The 17189-nt window shown below is 39.9% G+C and overlaps 1 protein-coding gene across 1 annotated transcript; it reads right to left on the bottom strand.

Moving 5' to 3' along the window:
• Nucleotides 1–576: 576 nt before the first annotated feature.
• LOC144961176 (4'-phosphopantetheine phosphatase-like) lies at nt 577–10894 on the bottom strand (the record flags this gene model as incomplete). The annotated part of the gene is made up of 9 exons (XM_078894464.1): nt 10816–10894; nt 7759–7931; nt 5279–5355; nt 4323–4540; nt 3725–3795; nt 3656–3671; nt 3615–3624; nt 2149–2241; nt 577–733 (listed from the first exon to the last, which is right to left on the bottom strand). Coding segments are annotated over exons 2-9 (736 nt in total), but the record flags the coding sequence as incomplete, so codon positions are not given.
• Between the last annotated feature and the right edge of the window lie 6295 nt (nt 10895–17189).

The following is a 17189-nucleotide window of genomic DNA, read 5'->3' on the forward strand; positions in this document are numbered from 1 at the left end:
GTGGATATCTTTCACCAAAATCATCACCAACAACCCAATTCTCTCCATGAGAAAATTGATTAACAAAAATCACAATCCTACAAATCGTCTATATTTTCCTTGGCCACCTTGCCAAAAACGACTGGCAATGACATCGGCTCCCAGCCCAATCTCCTGGTAACCCCCACATCATGGATGTCCTTCCAACATGTCCACCAAACTACTCCACCCCCCCCCCCCCCCCCTCCTTCCCCACACCAACAAATATCACAATCCTACAAACTGTCTATATTTGCCCTTGTTGTCTTGCCAAAGTGACTGGCAATGACACCGGCTTCCAGCCCAATCTCCTGGTAACTCCCACATCATGGATGTCCTTCACCAACATGTCCACCCACACCAACAAAATTCACAATCCTACAAACCGTCTATATGTTCCCTGGCTGTCTTGCCAAAGTGACTGGCAATGACATCGGTTTCCAGCCCAATCTCCTGGTAACTCCCACATCACGGATGTGCTTCACCAAAAATGTCCACCAAACTACTCCAACCCCTCCCCACCTTCCCCACACCAACAAAAATCACAATCCTACAAACCGTCTCTATTTTCCCTGGCCGCCTTGCCAAAACTACTAGCAATGACGTCAGCCCCCAGCCCAATCTCCCTGTAGCTTCCTCCGTATATGTCCTTCACCAACATGTCCACAGACTTGTGATCTCCTCGCTCCGCAAGCTCCAACAGCTCATCAAACTCCTGGAAAAGGACAAATTACAAAAAAAGATATACACAGTGGAACCTCATTGTACTAGGTCCGGACATAAGAGGTACCCGGTTATAACTGTTGTCTTTAAAATCCCTGTTTTTTTCTCCCTCTTTGCCTTCAGTAAAATTTACCAGCTATAGCAGGACTTTTAAGATCTTAACCGGTTACAGCAGGGGTGCGAAACCCACTCAATATCATCCAAATACAAATATCAGCTTACATTACACTCAGCTAAGTCTACAGATAAAGGCAACTGAGAGCTAGGCAAGGCCTAGTTCATAAATGCTCTGTGTGTGTGTGTGTGTGTGTGTGTGTGTGTGTGTGTGTGTGCGTTTATAGGCTACTTACTACTCAATGTTACATAATCATAAATGGTGATTGAGGCCATTTGGGTTATTTCCCTTAAAAATCGGCTATAACAAGCCTTGGTTATCATCAAAACTGTTATACCGAGGTTCTACTGTATACTTTATATATGATTGCAATCTGAAGGTGTGTATATTATAGTGCCAGACAAAGCTGAAGGGAAAAAAGCAAGGAGAATTTTTTTTTTGTTTACCCATACTATAATAAAATGCATATTTTAGCATTTCTTAAATGAGACCAGACCATTCAGTCGCTACCTTATCAACTAGAGTCTGAAAAATACATGTATAAGACAAGTGTTTCAGGACTCAATGTTTTTTTTTAAATTATTTTTTTGCTTCTGTTCAATGAAAACGATGTTTAAATGTTTATTTTGATATTTGAATGAATTAATATGTGTTCAATGAAAACGATGTTTAAATGTTTATTTTGATATTTTAATGAATTAATACAAATTCACAGAGCTATTACTGAAGACAAAGAAGAAGAAGAAGAAGACGATAAGGGGAAGGAGGAGAGGAAGGGAAGAAGTAGTAGTAGTAGTAGAAGAATAAGAAAGAAGAAGAAGAAGAGAAGAAGAAGAAGAAGAAGAAGAAGAAGAAGAAGAAGAAGAAGAAAGAAGAAGAAGAAGAAGAAGAAGAAGAAGAAGAAGAAGAAGAAGAAGAAGACGAAGACGAAGAAGAAGAAGAAGAAGAAGAAGAAGAAGAAGAAGAAGAAGAAGAAGAAGAAGAAGAAGAAGAAGAAGAAGAAGAAGAAGAAGAAGAAGAAGAAGAAGAAGAAGAAGACGATAAGGGGAAGGAGGAGAGGAAGGGAAAAAGTAGAAGAAGAAGAAGAAGAAGAAGAAGAAGAAGAAGAAGAAGAAGAAGAAGAAGAAGAAGAAGAAGAAGAAGAAGAAGAAGAAGAAGAAGAAGAAAAAAAAAAGAAGAAGAAGAAGAGGAAGAAGAAGATGAAGAGGAAGAAGAAGAAGAAGAAGAAAATATGGAGGAGGAGGAAGAGGAGTTGGAGGTGGAGAAGGAAAAGAAGAAGAGGAAGACCTTACCCTTGCCTGTGTAAGAAGAGAGCCAAGGCCCCAGAATGTTCCACCACCCGTAGATGTTCCTCCAATTCTCTCAAACTTGTTCTCAGATTCCACCTAATGATGTGAGAAATGTGGAAATTATTTCCAAATAAATTTCTCATGTTCCACATCCTCCATTAAAAATCTTATAAAAAATCATATAATAAAGGAGAAAGCACTCAAAAATATCAACACTAATTTTTTTTTTTAATTAAAAAAACTGAGCTTTTATACAGTGCAATATCCACTAAACATGCTCAAAGCACTTTACAAAGGGTCCCTTGCCAAAAGCAACATTTAACATGTAGGACGAGACATGACACCTGTTAGCCGATATTACAATTTGTTCGGACTGATACAACGCTGTTAACAGCCAGCTACTCATTTTACACTCCAGTACAGTGAGAGAATGTGAGTAAAAAGCCTTTTCCAAGGACTCAACTGTTTGCTGGGCAAGGCTCGAATCCAGGACCTTCCGATCTGAAAGCGAGTGTCATACCACAAGACTTTTTTTTTTTGTTCTTGCAAATCCTATTGTACAATGATAGACCAGCATCCATTCAACTCTCTCCTTACCGATTTCAGAATTTCCCCCAAAACTTCACATCCACCTATCACAAAAATAGAACTTTTTTTAAAAATTAAAACAGGAAAGCCACATGTTAATAAATTATATACATTGTTAAAGCACTACCGTTTTACCATTACATTTCATGGTATTGATACAATATTACATACACTCCCGCTATTGATATCATTGTGGTATAAGTTTTATATATGAAAATTTTGTATATTTATTTGTAACATGCATTGAGCATCACACAGTGATGAGTATGCTTGATATAAATGCCATGTATTATTATTATTATTATTATTATTATTATATTGCTCCACAAAAACAGCTCTGCAACGAGTGTCCAGTTTTTATAAAAAGAAAAATTCTTCAAATTTTGTGCTTTACAAAAAAAATCAGAAAGAGAAAATCTTTGTCCGCATCATAATGAATCTTAGATTTCCCTATGGATGATATGGATAGGGTTACAAAGCAAATAAATTCTAATTAGATTAAGTAGTTTTCCAATTTTTAACTCTTCTGCCTATTTTTTCAAACAACATTGATTTTGGATTTTTTTAAATTACAAAGACTTCAAATGTGAATTTGAATTTCAATTTCTCATGTTTGAAATCTAATAGATTTGCAATGGTTAATTGAGGAGACCTTTCCTATTTTAGGGAGGGGAGGGGGGGGGGGGGTACTAGGGACCACGTGGAAAGCACTTTGAGCACTTTTTAGTGGCTATTGCGTAATATAAACGCTCTAGTCTTTTCTATTTTATTTTTTTTTTATTTATTTTGTATAAAATCTCACAGTTTTTTCAAAAGATAGATGAAGTGAACGTTTTCAAGTCAAAACAAAAGAGGTGATTTGTCAATGTTCGGTCCAGTACCTTGCATAAGCTGACCCTGACCGATGTTCACTAGTAGGTACGGGTAGATGTCGCAATCTCTGCCCAGGAATTTATAATCGGGGTTGCCGTGTCGCATGTAGCAAAACGACTCGTCCTCGATGTTTTCAACAGGAAGTTGCAGCCTTTGATTAGACACTCGATCTCGTCTTCTCTGTCCACTCTGAGATAAAGTGGAAGTAAAAGATGTTAAAAATTATGAAACAGAGAGGAGATAGAGAGAGGGAGAGGGAAGAAAGAGAGATAAAGAGAGAGAGAAGAGGAGAGAGAGAGAGAGAGAGAGAGATAGAGAGAGAGAAAGAGAGAAAGAGACAGAGGGAGAGACAGACAGATAGAGAGGGAGACAGAGGGAGTAAGAGGTAGAGAGAAAGTAGAGAGAGAGAGAGAGAGAGAGAGAGAGAGAGAGAGAGAGAGAGAGAGAGAGAGAGAGAGAGAGAGAGAGAGAGAGAGAGAGAGATAGAAAGAGACAGATTATATATATGTATATATATATATATATTGAATCGTGTTGGATACAAATATGGTACAAATAGTTCTCGACATGTAGCAATGGAGCGCATTATTATTTTAATATTTACCACAATGTTGGAGTAAGTCTACAGAAAACACTTATTAATCAACTACAAACCTACGGAACCACTTCAACATATATATATTATATTCCATTTTTTGGTGACAAATCAAACTTACTCGACACCGAGTTTGTTCCTGATGAGGTTCGTGTATTTATAAGCCCCACCCCCTGTGACCTTGATGACCTTGTTCTGGAGAGATCCCTGCGACTGGATCAGATTGGCCTGTATGAAATCCAGGCAAGACTCGATGTAGGACGTTTCAAACTTGACAAAATGGAGACGCACACACTCCTCGTCCGTCTCAGATACATTGTAGATGGAACCCTGCGGGGACTATGATGGGAAAAAAGACTCGTTATTATTAATCCAAAAAGTAAAAAAATAAAACTTAAAACCTTTTATATAGTGCAATATCCACTAAGTGCTTTACAATGGGATCAAAGTCAACAGTAACATTTAACAGAGCCAGAGTTTATCCCAGTTTCTATATTGTTGAATGAACAATAGCAATGACTAACCTTTGGCAAAGATGCTAGTCTATCTATCGCATATTACTTTCTGCCAAATCTAACAGACTCAGATACTCAATTATAGTGGACATGGTGGGTGGGGCAGAAAAATCTCCACTCCACATCCTGGTTCCTTTTCATGCAAAGCCAGTGCTCTATCAACTAAGCTATCTGGAGTGGAGCCCTTCACACCCTCCAAGTGAATGCTCAAATCCGAGATAATTTGGAGCACATTACAAATACAGATGGAGGTCCCGATAGCTCAGTTGGAAGAACACTCGCTTCAAATGCAAAGGGACAGAGATCGATCCTGAGGTGTAATCAAGATTTTTTCCTGACCCCCCCCCCCCTTCCACCCAGCAGTGACTGGGTAGCTGGGTCTCTTAGATCTGGTGGAAAGTACTTTGTGATAGACGAGTGTCATATCCAAAGGGTAGCAAGCAATTGCTATTGTCCGTTTCACGCTATAGAACGCGGGATAAACTCCGGCTCAGTAGGCCTTATGGCTCTGAAGGACGACTTAAACAAATACAGATACTGATTGACTATAGCTAAAACCTACTGGTTCTGGTTCGTCAAACACCAAAGTTGACTTTTTCTTGATCAGAGAGCTGTAGGCAACTTTTGCCAAGGATCCACCTTAAATGAAACAAGCAAAACCCGTCAGAATTATTTCACAACTAATCTAAAACTGTTTTCATTATTAAAATGTACACATGCTCATACGACAGAATTCATCCACATACACACACACACACACACACACACACACACACACACACACACACAAAAACACGCATAGAGGGCAGTGTGGCTCAGTGGTACAGCCTTTGCTTTGTACCCAAAAGGTACCGAGTTCGGCTACTAGCCTAGTTGTGTGACCTTGAGCAAGTCACCTCGCACTAGTTCTCTTTTTCAGCACTGCACTGCAGCTGATGCCTGGGTTATTCCAGTCTTCCCTTGGAATAGTCCCTAAAGACAAATTTCCCCTTGGGGATGAATAAAGGGAATTTTCTTTTCCTTTTAAAAAATAAAAAAATTTGATTTTATCATAAATTTCAAATTTTGAAAAAAGCAATATTAGCTGATGCCAATAACATGATATAAATCCACATTTGCGTCAGGACTAAGGTAATGTTTTGTGAAGTGCCTTACACAAGGACAAAACTTTAAGACCAGAGTTATGCAATCAGAGTCACCTAATCAGTCACTGTATATACTCAAAAAACAGCTCTACACTATTAAAACACAAAAGCACAGACCAGTGTCATACCACAAGACCAAAAAGCCACACAAGGAGTTGAAGACAAAGTATCTGTTTTATTTTTGTTTTTAAGGGTTTTACAGCGCTTGCAACACATTGAGGTCATGTCAGTGCCAGTAAAAAGGAAGAAAATGGGATCGTAAAAAGTTGTAGAAATACAATTAAAGCATCCAAGAATAAGGGAGACAAAGGGGAATTGGTTCAAATAGGGAACAGGTGAAGATTCCAAGAGCACGCTATTAGTGTACTTAGTTTGAGATCATTAAATGTCTCATCCAGACACAAGCACAGGTCCCCACCAAGAAAAACACATTCAATTGTTTACAAAACTTACATATATAAAAAAAAAATAATACAGTGCATAACAGAGAGATGATTTACAAGGGGAAAAAATATCATCTCCCAAAACCAACTATACATTTGACTGTTACCCTCCCACCCAGGGTATCTGGCCAGGGCCAGGACAAAAACAAGTTATCTCGTTCCAAGTTGGAAATCAGATATAGGGGGATAGAAGACACAGTATGTACCTTGGAGGTCAGGAACCCCACCCAGAAAGTATCTGTCAACGTCTCACTTTTTTTCCTTGAGCAAAAAACTCATCCCCTATTGATCATTTTGCTGCACACCACTGGGCTAGTGGTGGTCCCAATAGCGGTTAGTGGTGGTCCCAATAGCGGTTAGTGGTGGTCCCAATAGCGGTTAGTGGTGGTCCCAATAGCGGTTAGTGGTGGTCCCAATAGCGGCTAGTGGTGGTCCCAATAGCGGCTAGTGGTGGTCCCAATAGCGGCTAGTGGTGGTCCCAATAGCGGCTAGTGGTGGTCCCAATAGCGGCTAGTGGTGGTCCCAGTAGCGGCTAGTGGTGGTCCTAATAGCAGCTAGTGGTGGTCCCAATAGCGGCTAGTGGTGGTCCCAATAGCGGCTAGTAGTGCTCCCAATAGCATAGTTAGTAGATACTGGTTTCACACATTAAGGGACTGTGATCAATCCGGCGTGTAGTCGAGATTTTTGTCTGATCCCCCTGTCAACCCAGAAGTAACTGGGCCCGTAAGATCTGTAGTTTGCGATAGACTAGTGTCCTATCCAAAGGACAGCAAGCAATTGCTATCATCCATTCATGCTATAGAAACCGAAATAAACTCCAGCTCTACGAGCCTAATAGCTCTGGAGGAGTTCTACAGCGAGCAATCCTTCACAGCCATTAGATCAATGGAGCCAGAGTTTATCACGGTTTCTATGACATGAAACGGAGCATAACACTTGCTTGCTACCCTTTGGATAGGATACTAGTCTATCGCAAAATACTTTGAACCAAATCAAACAGACCCAAGTATCCAACAATTGCTGAGTGGACAGGAGAGTTAAAGAAAAATATCGACTGGATCAATCTCAATCCCTTTGTGTGTGAAGTGAGTGCTCTACCAACTGAGCTATCAGTACACACAGACTGTGGCTGACGCCTGTGGGTAAATTGGTCACATACAAAGGTATAATTAATGACTGGAATCATTTTCTCCAGGAAAACTAAAATTTCCTTTTTTTTAATTTGAAGTTGGCAGGTCTGCTTATATAGATAGTATGCAGATGACGTCACTCAGGCCTTTGTTATTGTTTTTGCCATCCACGTTTGTGAGTTGTTCTCACTAAACTGTATTAACCTGACTATAAACGTTCATGGTTACACAGTGTTTGTGTGTTGGTCCTTTATACTTCCGGATGGCAATGTTGTGAACTCCTTGGCCAAGCGCATTCTATCTATAGAAATCGGACAACCTTACCAATATCAATGGCGAATCGTCTTGCATTTCGAATGTTATGAAAAATCTGCTCCGATGGAAGATCGATGTGTTTGGCATAGCTCTTGTGTGCCATTGTGACTCAGATGGTGACTAGAGCATCAAGGAAATCGGTCCTTCCACTTTTCCATCACAAACGTGTCAGCATTTATTACCTGTAAGAATAGGTTCAAGTTTGCTGTTTCTTTATTTAGTCCTTTCTGGCCAATAACCATTATAAAATTTCTCTGAACAAATGATATCAGCAACGATAACAAAACAATAATGATGATGATAATAATAATAATAATAATAATAATAATAAAGATGATGATGATAATAATAATAAATAATAATAATAATAATAATAATAATAATAATAATAATAATAATAATAATAATAATAATAATATAATAATAATAATAATAATAATAATAATAATAATAATAATAATAATAATAATAATAATAATAATAATAATAATATAATAATAATAATAATAATAATATATATAATATGTATATAATGTGTGTGTGTGTGTGTGTGAGTGTGTGTAAATTGGATGATTTTTTTTTCTGATGGTCAATGTGAAGCGCTTCGGCATAAGCGCTATATAAATGTACATTTAATATAATAATAATAATAATAATAATAATAATAATAATAATAATAATAATAATAATATGGAAAAGGCTCTTTATTCACATTCTCTCACCATACATACTCAGGTGTAAAATGAGTACCTGGCCAATAACATCATTGTCTCTGTCTGAAAAAGTTGTATTATCGCCAAACAGGTGTCATGTTTCCTTCTATATGATATGTGTTGCTGTTGGTCAGGGACCCTTTGTAAAGCGCTTTCAGCACATTTAGTGGATATTGCACTATTTAAAAGCTCAAGTTTTTTTTAAATCTTAGCCTTATCATCTTATGATGAATGGACAAGGCAAATGACACTCCAAGACTCCATGCTATTACTAATATTACTACTGCTGTAACTCTTTGTATGAAAACTGTTTGATTTAGGGTTGTAGTCTAGCAAATGATCAAACTTAAAATTAGAGAGATTATAATTAGCGAAAAAAAGTCCCGACGTTAGCGCTCATGTTCAATATCATCAGGGGTATTCATTAATGATGATGATGATAAATGAAAATGATAAATGACATTTGTATAGCGTTTTACCCCTGACAACAGGCTCTAGGCACTTTAATTTTTTATATAATAAATAAAACTGAAAAAAAAAAAAAAATTTTAAATAAAAAATGTAGCAATTTCAATTACATTGAGAACAGACAATACAGTTTACATGCATGATGGGTAAAACTTCATTCACAAAATAAAAATCATGAGGCAAACAGGTAAGTTTTCAATTTAGATTTGAAAGCTGATTTTATAATGAAATGAGTAAATGAGTCAGCACTTTTAATATTCATGGGAAAAGCGTCCAAAAAATGGAGTTCCGAAAACACCAGTTTTTCAGAACATTTTTGGTTTAAATAAGATTGATCTTTCACTAAGAGATCTTAAATTTCTACTTTAAAAATAGGGGGGTATACGGTCATATAAATAACCAGGTTTAATGACCATTTAGAGTTTTATAAATAATGGAACAAATTCTAATTTTATCATAGATGTGGTTCTCAAAAGGTAGCCAGTGCAACGTTTTAAGGAGACCAGAAGCAGATTATCTGAGGAATGCGGTTTTTGACATGAGGCCTACGACTATAATTAAAATACACTGTGACAACACCAGTCAGGCCGGTTCCGTGTATAAAATTTCAGTTTCCGTCAAAAGAATTTTATCTTCAATTCTGAATGGATTTGAATTTGTTCATGAAAATAATTGGTTATCTACTTTATTAATAGATTGGTGTTTGAGGCAAACCTTATCATAGCCTCATATCTAATTTGGGTTTTATTCAAAATTCAACTGATTCAACCTGTCAACTTTACTCAGACCCATTGGCTCAGATCAGACTCGGACTCAAAGGCTCGAGTTCAAGCATCAGTTCAGTTGTGTCTGATTGAATTGATTGATTACCACCAGCATTCTCTACCAAATTAGTTGTGGGAACGTACTTATTGTTGTGTTCCAGTTTGTTGTTTGGCTATTGAGTTGTTGTGAATTGTTTTCGTGTTGGGTAACCTGTTGGGTGTCCCTGTGAGTTCTATTCACTTTTGTGCGTTATTTCTTCCTGTGAGTTTGTGACGTCAATATGTGTATAAGTATGAAAACGGTCTTCCCTTCTCTTTACAAGCTCTTACTCTTACTAAGGAGACTTTCCAAAAGCTCCTAGAGCTAGCATTTCTTTAAATTTGTATTTTCACCGTGGTTCTTTTGTCATTGGCATGTGTTTATTTATTCAATTCATCATCATATAGGAGCATTTTAAAAACTCTAGAACAAACCTTGATAGATTTGTGAAAGTTTAAAATTTCCTAATTTGACCATTGTTTTGATTCTCAGCCGCGATTTTGATTTGTGAAAGTTAGTGCAAAGCAGTCCTCGGTTTGTTTGTTTTTCTTTCTATTTATTAGGGTTAGCTCGAGGTCGGAGAATTTTTTTTTTCTATTCAGGATAGTTTTAAGTCTTAGTAAAGGTGATATGGTGTTTGTTTTTCCTATTACGGTTAGTTAAAGGTACAAGGTTTTATTTATTATTAGGGTTAGTTAGTTGAGGGAATATTTGAGTTGTTTCCCTAGAGGAGCTTTCGGAAGGCCTCCCCTTACTTATGGTGATATTCATAATGGATTGTCGATTCATAATTAGTCAAGTGTTGACTTTGCTTTTATAACCGGACGAACTACCCGGACTATTCGCGTGATGCCTAGATGCATGGATTAGAAATATGATGCATGGCATTTTTTAATTTTAACCTCTCTCTCATCTTCGAAATGAAAATGAAAATGTAGGCCAGGCGACTCTTCATCGAACGCCCACTTCGGTGGATACTTTTCCTTCATATTTTCGTGAACAAGATGTAGAACCCGTTCATTACATAGTCTTCAAAACATGTGTTTATCGTTCATATATCAGCCGTATCTATTTATACTACCTCCACTGCCTCTGATGCAGTCCATCCACCCAGCAGAAACCAGAGGTTAGAGAGTGACTTGTGATGAGTTGACAACAAACAACGATAAGCCAAGCCGATTGTAGATTAACGGAGTGGAGACAAGTAGCAGTTTCTATTTGTTTAGTTATTTTCTCCGCATCAGATTTAAATTTCGTAATTTTATATTTTTGTGATTTCTATTGAATCTTAATATTTAATTTTTAATTAAAGCTCCGTTGAGAACAGTTGGCATTATTTCAGTAGTCTGATAACACAACTCAATCGCAATCAGGCTCTTTTGAACGTTCAGTTTGTTTTATTTTATTTTTTGTGTGTATGTTTCTATTTTGTTTCGTTATTAATACTAACGAAAGAGTGAAAATGGAAAGGCTTCGTATGGGAACAAAACAGACAATGGACGTTTCGGGTACAAACCCTTCGTCAGCACAACAATACACAAATAAACGTGGAGAACAAATAAAATATAATGAAAAATAACTTGTATCGTCTGTACTCAATGGTGGTTGCAGTATGAATGAAATGTTAGAAGACAACAGAGAATAAAAATTTTTTCGCGGCGGTGGTGGGGTTTGAACCTGCGACCTTATTGGTACGACAACTCCGCCTGGCAGGTGAGAGCGTGGCTCTACCGTGTGAGCTATCCACGAACACAAAAATATTCGTTTCAAACTCAAAGTCATTACTAGATCCCTCTCTCACCCACTTCTTGAGATCGCCGATTCGTTCGTACACCGCCATCGCGAATAATTTTGACCAGCAGTTAAGCTTAATAGCCAATATTCTCAACACAAACATATAACATAGAAACGATTGAGACATTGAGTATGCTCCGGTGTATGGGGTGAATTTTAATTCAGAAAAGCGAGTGGAGCAGGCACTTATGTTGGTAACAACAAGATATGAAGTGAATAGAAAAGTGCCAGAAGACAACAGAGAATAAACATTTTTTCGCGGCGGTGGTGGGGTTTGAACCTGCGACCTTATTGGTACGACAACTCCGCCTGGCAGGTGAGAGCGTGGCTCTACCGTGTGAGCTATCCACGAACACAAAAATATTCGTTTCAAACTCAAAGTCATTACTAGATCCCTCTCTCACCCACTTCTTGAGATCGCCGATTCGTTCGTACACCGCCATCGCGAATAATTTTGACCAGCAGTTAAGCTTAATAGCCAATATTCTCAACACAAACATATAACATAGAAACGATTGAGACATTGAGTATGCTCCGGTGTATGGGGTGAATTTTAATTCAGAAAAGCGAGTGGAGCAGGCACTTATGTTGGTAACAACAAGATATGAAGTGAATAGAAAAGTGCCAGAAGACAACAGAGAATAAACATTTTTCGCGGCGGTGGTGGGGTTTGAACCTGCGACCTTATTGGTACGACAACTCCGCCTGGCAGGTGAGAGCGTGGCTCTAACCGTGTGAGCTATCCACCGAACACAAAAATATTCGTTTCAAACTCAAAGTCATTACTAGATCCCTCTCTCAACCCACTTCTTGAGATCGCCGATTCGTTCGTACACCGCCATCGCGAATAATTTTGACCAGCAGTTAAGCTTAATAGCCAATATTCTCAACACAAACATATAACATATGACTTTGAGTTTGAAACGAATATTTTTGTGTTCGTGGATAGCTCACACGGTAGAGCCACGCTCTCACCTGCCAGGCGGAGTTGTCGTACCAATAAGGTCGCAGGTTCAAACCCCACCGCCGCCGCGAAAAAATTTTTATTCTCTGTTGTCTTCTGGCACTTTTCTATTCACTTCATATCTTGTTGTTACCAACATAAGTGCCTGCTCCACTCGCTTTTCTGAATTAAAATTCACCCCATACACCGGAGCATACTCAATGTCTCAATCGTTTCTATGTTATATGTTTGTGTTGAGAATATTGGCTATTAAGCTTAACTGCTGGTCAAAATTATTCGCGATGGCGGTGTACGAACGAATCGGCGATCTCAAGAAGTGGGTGAGAGAGGGATCTAGTAATGACTTTGAGTTTGAAACGAATATTTTTGTGTTCGTGGATAGCTCACACGGTAGAGCCACGCTCTCACCTGCCAGGCGGAGTTGTCGTACCAATAAGGTCGCAGGTTCAAACCCCACCACCGCCGCGAAAAAATTTTTATTCTCTGTTGTCTTCTGGCACTTTTCTATTCACTTCATATCTTGTTGTTACCAACATAAGTGCCTGCTCCACTCGCTTTTCTGAATTAAAATTCACCCCATACACCGGAGCATACTCAATGTCTCAATCGTTTCTATGTTATATGTTTGTGTTGAGAATATTGGCTATTAAGCTTAACTGCTGGTCAAAATTATTCGCGATGGCGGTGTACGAACGAATCGGCGATCTCAAGAAGTGGGTGAGAGAGGGATCTAGTAATGACTTTGAGTTTGAAACGAATATTTTTGTGTTCGTGGATAGCTCACACGGTAGAGCCACGCTCTCACCTGCCAGGCGGAGTTGTCGTACCAATAAGGTCGCAGGTTCAAACCCCACCACCGCCGCGAAAAAATGTTTATTCTCTGTTGTCTTCTGGCACTTTTCTATTCACTTCATATCTTGTTGTTACCAACATAAGTGCCTGCTCCACTCGCTTTTCTGAATTAAAATTCACCCATACACCGGAGCATACTCAATGTCTCAATCGTTTCTATGTTATATGTTTGTGTTGAGAATATTGGCTATTAAGCTTAACTGCTGGTCAAAATTATTCGCGATGGCGGTGTACGAACGAATCGGCGATCTCAAGAAGTGGGTGAGAGAGGGATCTAGTAATGACTTTGAGTTTGAAACGAATATTTTTGTGTTCGTGGATAGCTCACACGGTAGAGCCACGCTCTCACCTGCCAGGCGGAGTTGTCGTACCAATAAGGTCGCAGGTTCAAACCCCACCACCGCCGCGAAAAAATTTTTATTCTCTGTTGTCTTCTGGCACTTTTCTATTCACTTCATATCTTGTTGTTACCAACATAAGTGCCTGCTCCACTCGCTTTTCTGAATTAAAATTCACCCCATACACCGGAGCATACTCAATGTCTCAATCGTTTCTATGTTATATGCTTGTGTTGAGAATATTGCTATTAAGCTTAACTGCTGGTCAAAATTATTCGCGATGGCGGTGTACGAACGAATCGGCGATCTCAAGAAGTGGGTGAGAGAGGGATCTAGTAATGACTTTGAGTTTGAAACGAATATTTTGTGTTCGTGGATAGCTCACACGGTAGAGCCACACTCTCACCTGCCAGGCGGAGTTGTCGTACCAATAAGGTCGCAGGTTCAAACCCCACCACCGCCGCGAAAAAATTTTTATTCTCTGTTGTCTTCTGGCACTTTTCTATTCACTTCATATCTTGTTGTTACCAACATAAGTGCCTGCTCCACTCACTTTTCTGAATTAAAAATATCTTGTTGTTACCAACATAAGTGCCTGCTCCACTCGCTTTTCTGAATGAAATGTTAGCGTGGCGTGGGTAGAGGATAGGGTGCCCCAGGGGGGTGATCTAATTGATAAGCAAAGGTCAGCGTCAGGGAACAGAACTTTCCAGACTATAATGGAAGATAAAAGACATATTGGTAGTAGTAGTAGTAGTAGTAGGGTGAATTTTTAATTCAGAAAAGTGAGTGGAGCAGGCACTTATGTTGGTAACAACAAGATATGAAGTGAGTAGAAAAGTGCCAGAAGACAATAGAGAATAAAAAAATTTTTCGCGGCGGTGGTGGGGTTTGAACCTGCGACCTTATTGGTACGACAACTCCGCCTGGCAGGTGAGAGCGTGGCTCTACCGTGTGAGCTATCCACGAACACAAAAATATTCGTTTCAAACCCAAAGTCATTTCTAGATCCCTCTCTCACCCACTTCTTGAGATCGCCGATTCGTTCAAAAAATTTTTATTCTCTATTGTCTTCTGGCACTTTTCTACTCACTTCATATCTTGTAGTAGTAGTAGTAGTAGTAGTAGAACGCTGTAGTCGAACAGTAGGGGGGGGGGTGGAGGGGGCGAGGTGAAAGGGTCACGGCGGAGGTGGGGGGGGGGGGGTTTGTTGGATGAGCGAAGGTCGAATCTTCGCGAAGGAACGATGCGATAGTAAAGTGGAATACACCAATAAATAGATAGATGGATAGGCAGATAGATAGGTAGATGGTCAGAAAAGAGGGGAGAGAAGGAGAGAGAGAGAGAGAGAGAGAGAGAGAGAGAGAGAGAGAGAGAGAGAGAGAGAGAGAGAGAGAGAGAGAGAAATTAATAAAAGAAAAAAAATTAAAAAAAAATTTAAAAAAAAAAAAAAAAAAAAAGGGGCGGGGGGGGGGGGGTTGGTTTGAGGCGGACCGGTAGAGAGGGGGAATCAGAGAGAGAGAGAGAGGGGGGAGGAGAGAAAGAGGGAGGGGGGGACAAAGACAGAAAGAAAGAAAGAAAGAAAGAGAGAGAGAGAGAGAGAGAGAGAGAGAGAGAGAGAGAGAGAGAGAGAGAGAGAGAGAAAAAGGGTGGAGGGGAGGTGAGAGAGGGCGAGTAAACAGCCGAGTGATAGCTGGGTCTATATGTATATTAATGGATGAAAAAGTGGATGATTGGACACAATGAGAGAGAGCTAGGAAGGTAGATGACTATGAATCGGTGGATAATCAGTAGATAGATAGCTAGCTAGCTAGCTAGCTAGATAGATAGATAGATAGATAGATAGATAGATAGGTAGGTAGGTAGAGTTGTACTTTTAGTAGTATGAACAGTAGTAGTAGTAGTCGTAGTAGTAGTAGTAGTGGTAGTAGTAGTAGTAGTAGTAGTAGTAGTAGTAGTAGTAGTAGTAGTAGCAGTAGTAGTAGTAGTAGTAGTAGTAGTAGTAGCAGTAGTAGTAATAGTAGTAGTAGTAGTAATAGTAGTAGTAGTAGTAGTAGTAGTAGTAGTAGTAGTAGTAGTAGTAGTAGTAGTAGTAGTAGTAGTAGAAGTAGTAGTAGTAGTAGTAGTAGTAGTAGTAGTAGTAGTAGTAGTAGAAGTAGTAGAAGTAGTAGTAGTAGCAGCAGCAGTAGCTGTAGTGGCAGAAGTGAGAGCAGCAGTGGTGATGAATATGGGTGACGTTGACATCTAGTGGTGGTCAATCCTGGTGTTGAGTCCGCGTGGAGTCAGCGTTCCCAACAACTTGATCAGGTGAGTTTCCCTACGTCGACGGGCGGAAGTGTCCGAATGGCAAAAACTGAGCACACACACACGCACACACTGTACATCGCAGTGGTCTGGCAGATTGAAGTGTCTGGCCACTGCTGTGTCTGCACAGTTCGATATGTCACGCAAGTGCTGCACGAATCTGTCACCCAGCCTCTTTCCGGTCTCACCAACGTAAGCAATCCCACACAGGGAGCACGTAATCGCATAGACTAGATTACGGTCAGTGCAAGTAAACGGCCGCCTGATGTCCCAAATCTTGTCTGGAAAGCTGACTCTGTCATACTCCCACAGGTGCCCACAAGTCTTGCATCGGGGTCGCATACACGATCTGGCTTTAGGTCCATCCCTAGGTATGGGTTCCAGGCGGCTTCTGACAAGGAGATCCCTCAGGTTACGATCCCGTCGATATGCTACCAACGGGGGTTCTGAGAAAACTCTGTGGGTGTCTTCGCCCGCCTGGAGGATCCCATAGTTCTGCAATAGGATGTTCCTCACTTGATCGGCATGGGGGTGATGCGTGAGGACTAAAATGGGACGCTGTGTCTCCTGCTTCCTGGCATTGCGAGGCCTCATTGCTGCTTCTCTCGACACGAGGCTGGCTTTCCGGACAGCCTTAAGCAAAACCCTTTCGGGATATTCCCGTGCCCTAAAAAAATCGAGCATGCGATCACGTTGAAGCGCAAATTCATCATCTTCCAGACAGAGTCTCCGCAAGCGGAGTATCTGACTGAATGGGATGGAGTCTTTGCACCTCACCGGATGGGATGACCGATAGAGCAGGTAGCTGTGACTGTCCGTTTCCTTGTAGTGTACAGTGGTCCGTACTCCCGTGCTGGTCAATACAGCCTTGATGTCCAAAAAGTTCACCTCAGAGGTTGAAATCTCATAAGTGTACTCTATGGACGGGTGGAAGGAGTCCATCGCTAGGATGAACCCTTTCAACTGGCTGTGGGTCAATGACGTAATGCCGAAACAGTCGTCAATGTACCTTTTGAACAGCTCGGGGGCAGGTCCACTGTACTGATGGAAGAAGGTTTCCTCAAGGTAGCCCATGAAGAGGTTAGCATATGAGGGACCCATCTTGGTGCCCATCGCAACACCTGAGATCTGATGGAAAAATACATCATTGAACTCAAAAGTGTTGAGTGTGAGCACAAGTTCGGTGAGCCTCACAATGCTGTT

The sequence above is a fragment of the Berghia stephanieae genome, unplaced genomic scaffold (genome assembly GCF_034508935.2).
Source record: "Berghia stephanieae isolate SIO BIC M18660-M18661 unplaced genomic scaffold, UCSD_Bste_1.3 scaffold164, whole genome shotgun sequence".
Taxonomy (NCBI): domain Eukaryota; kingdom Metazoa; phylum Mollusca; class Gastropoda; order Nudibranchia; family Aeolidiidae; genus Berghia; species Berghia stephanieae.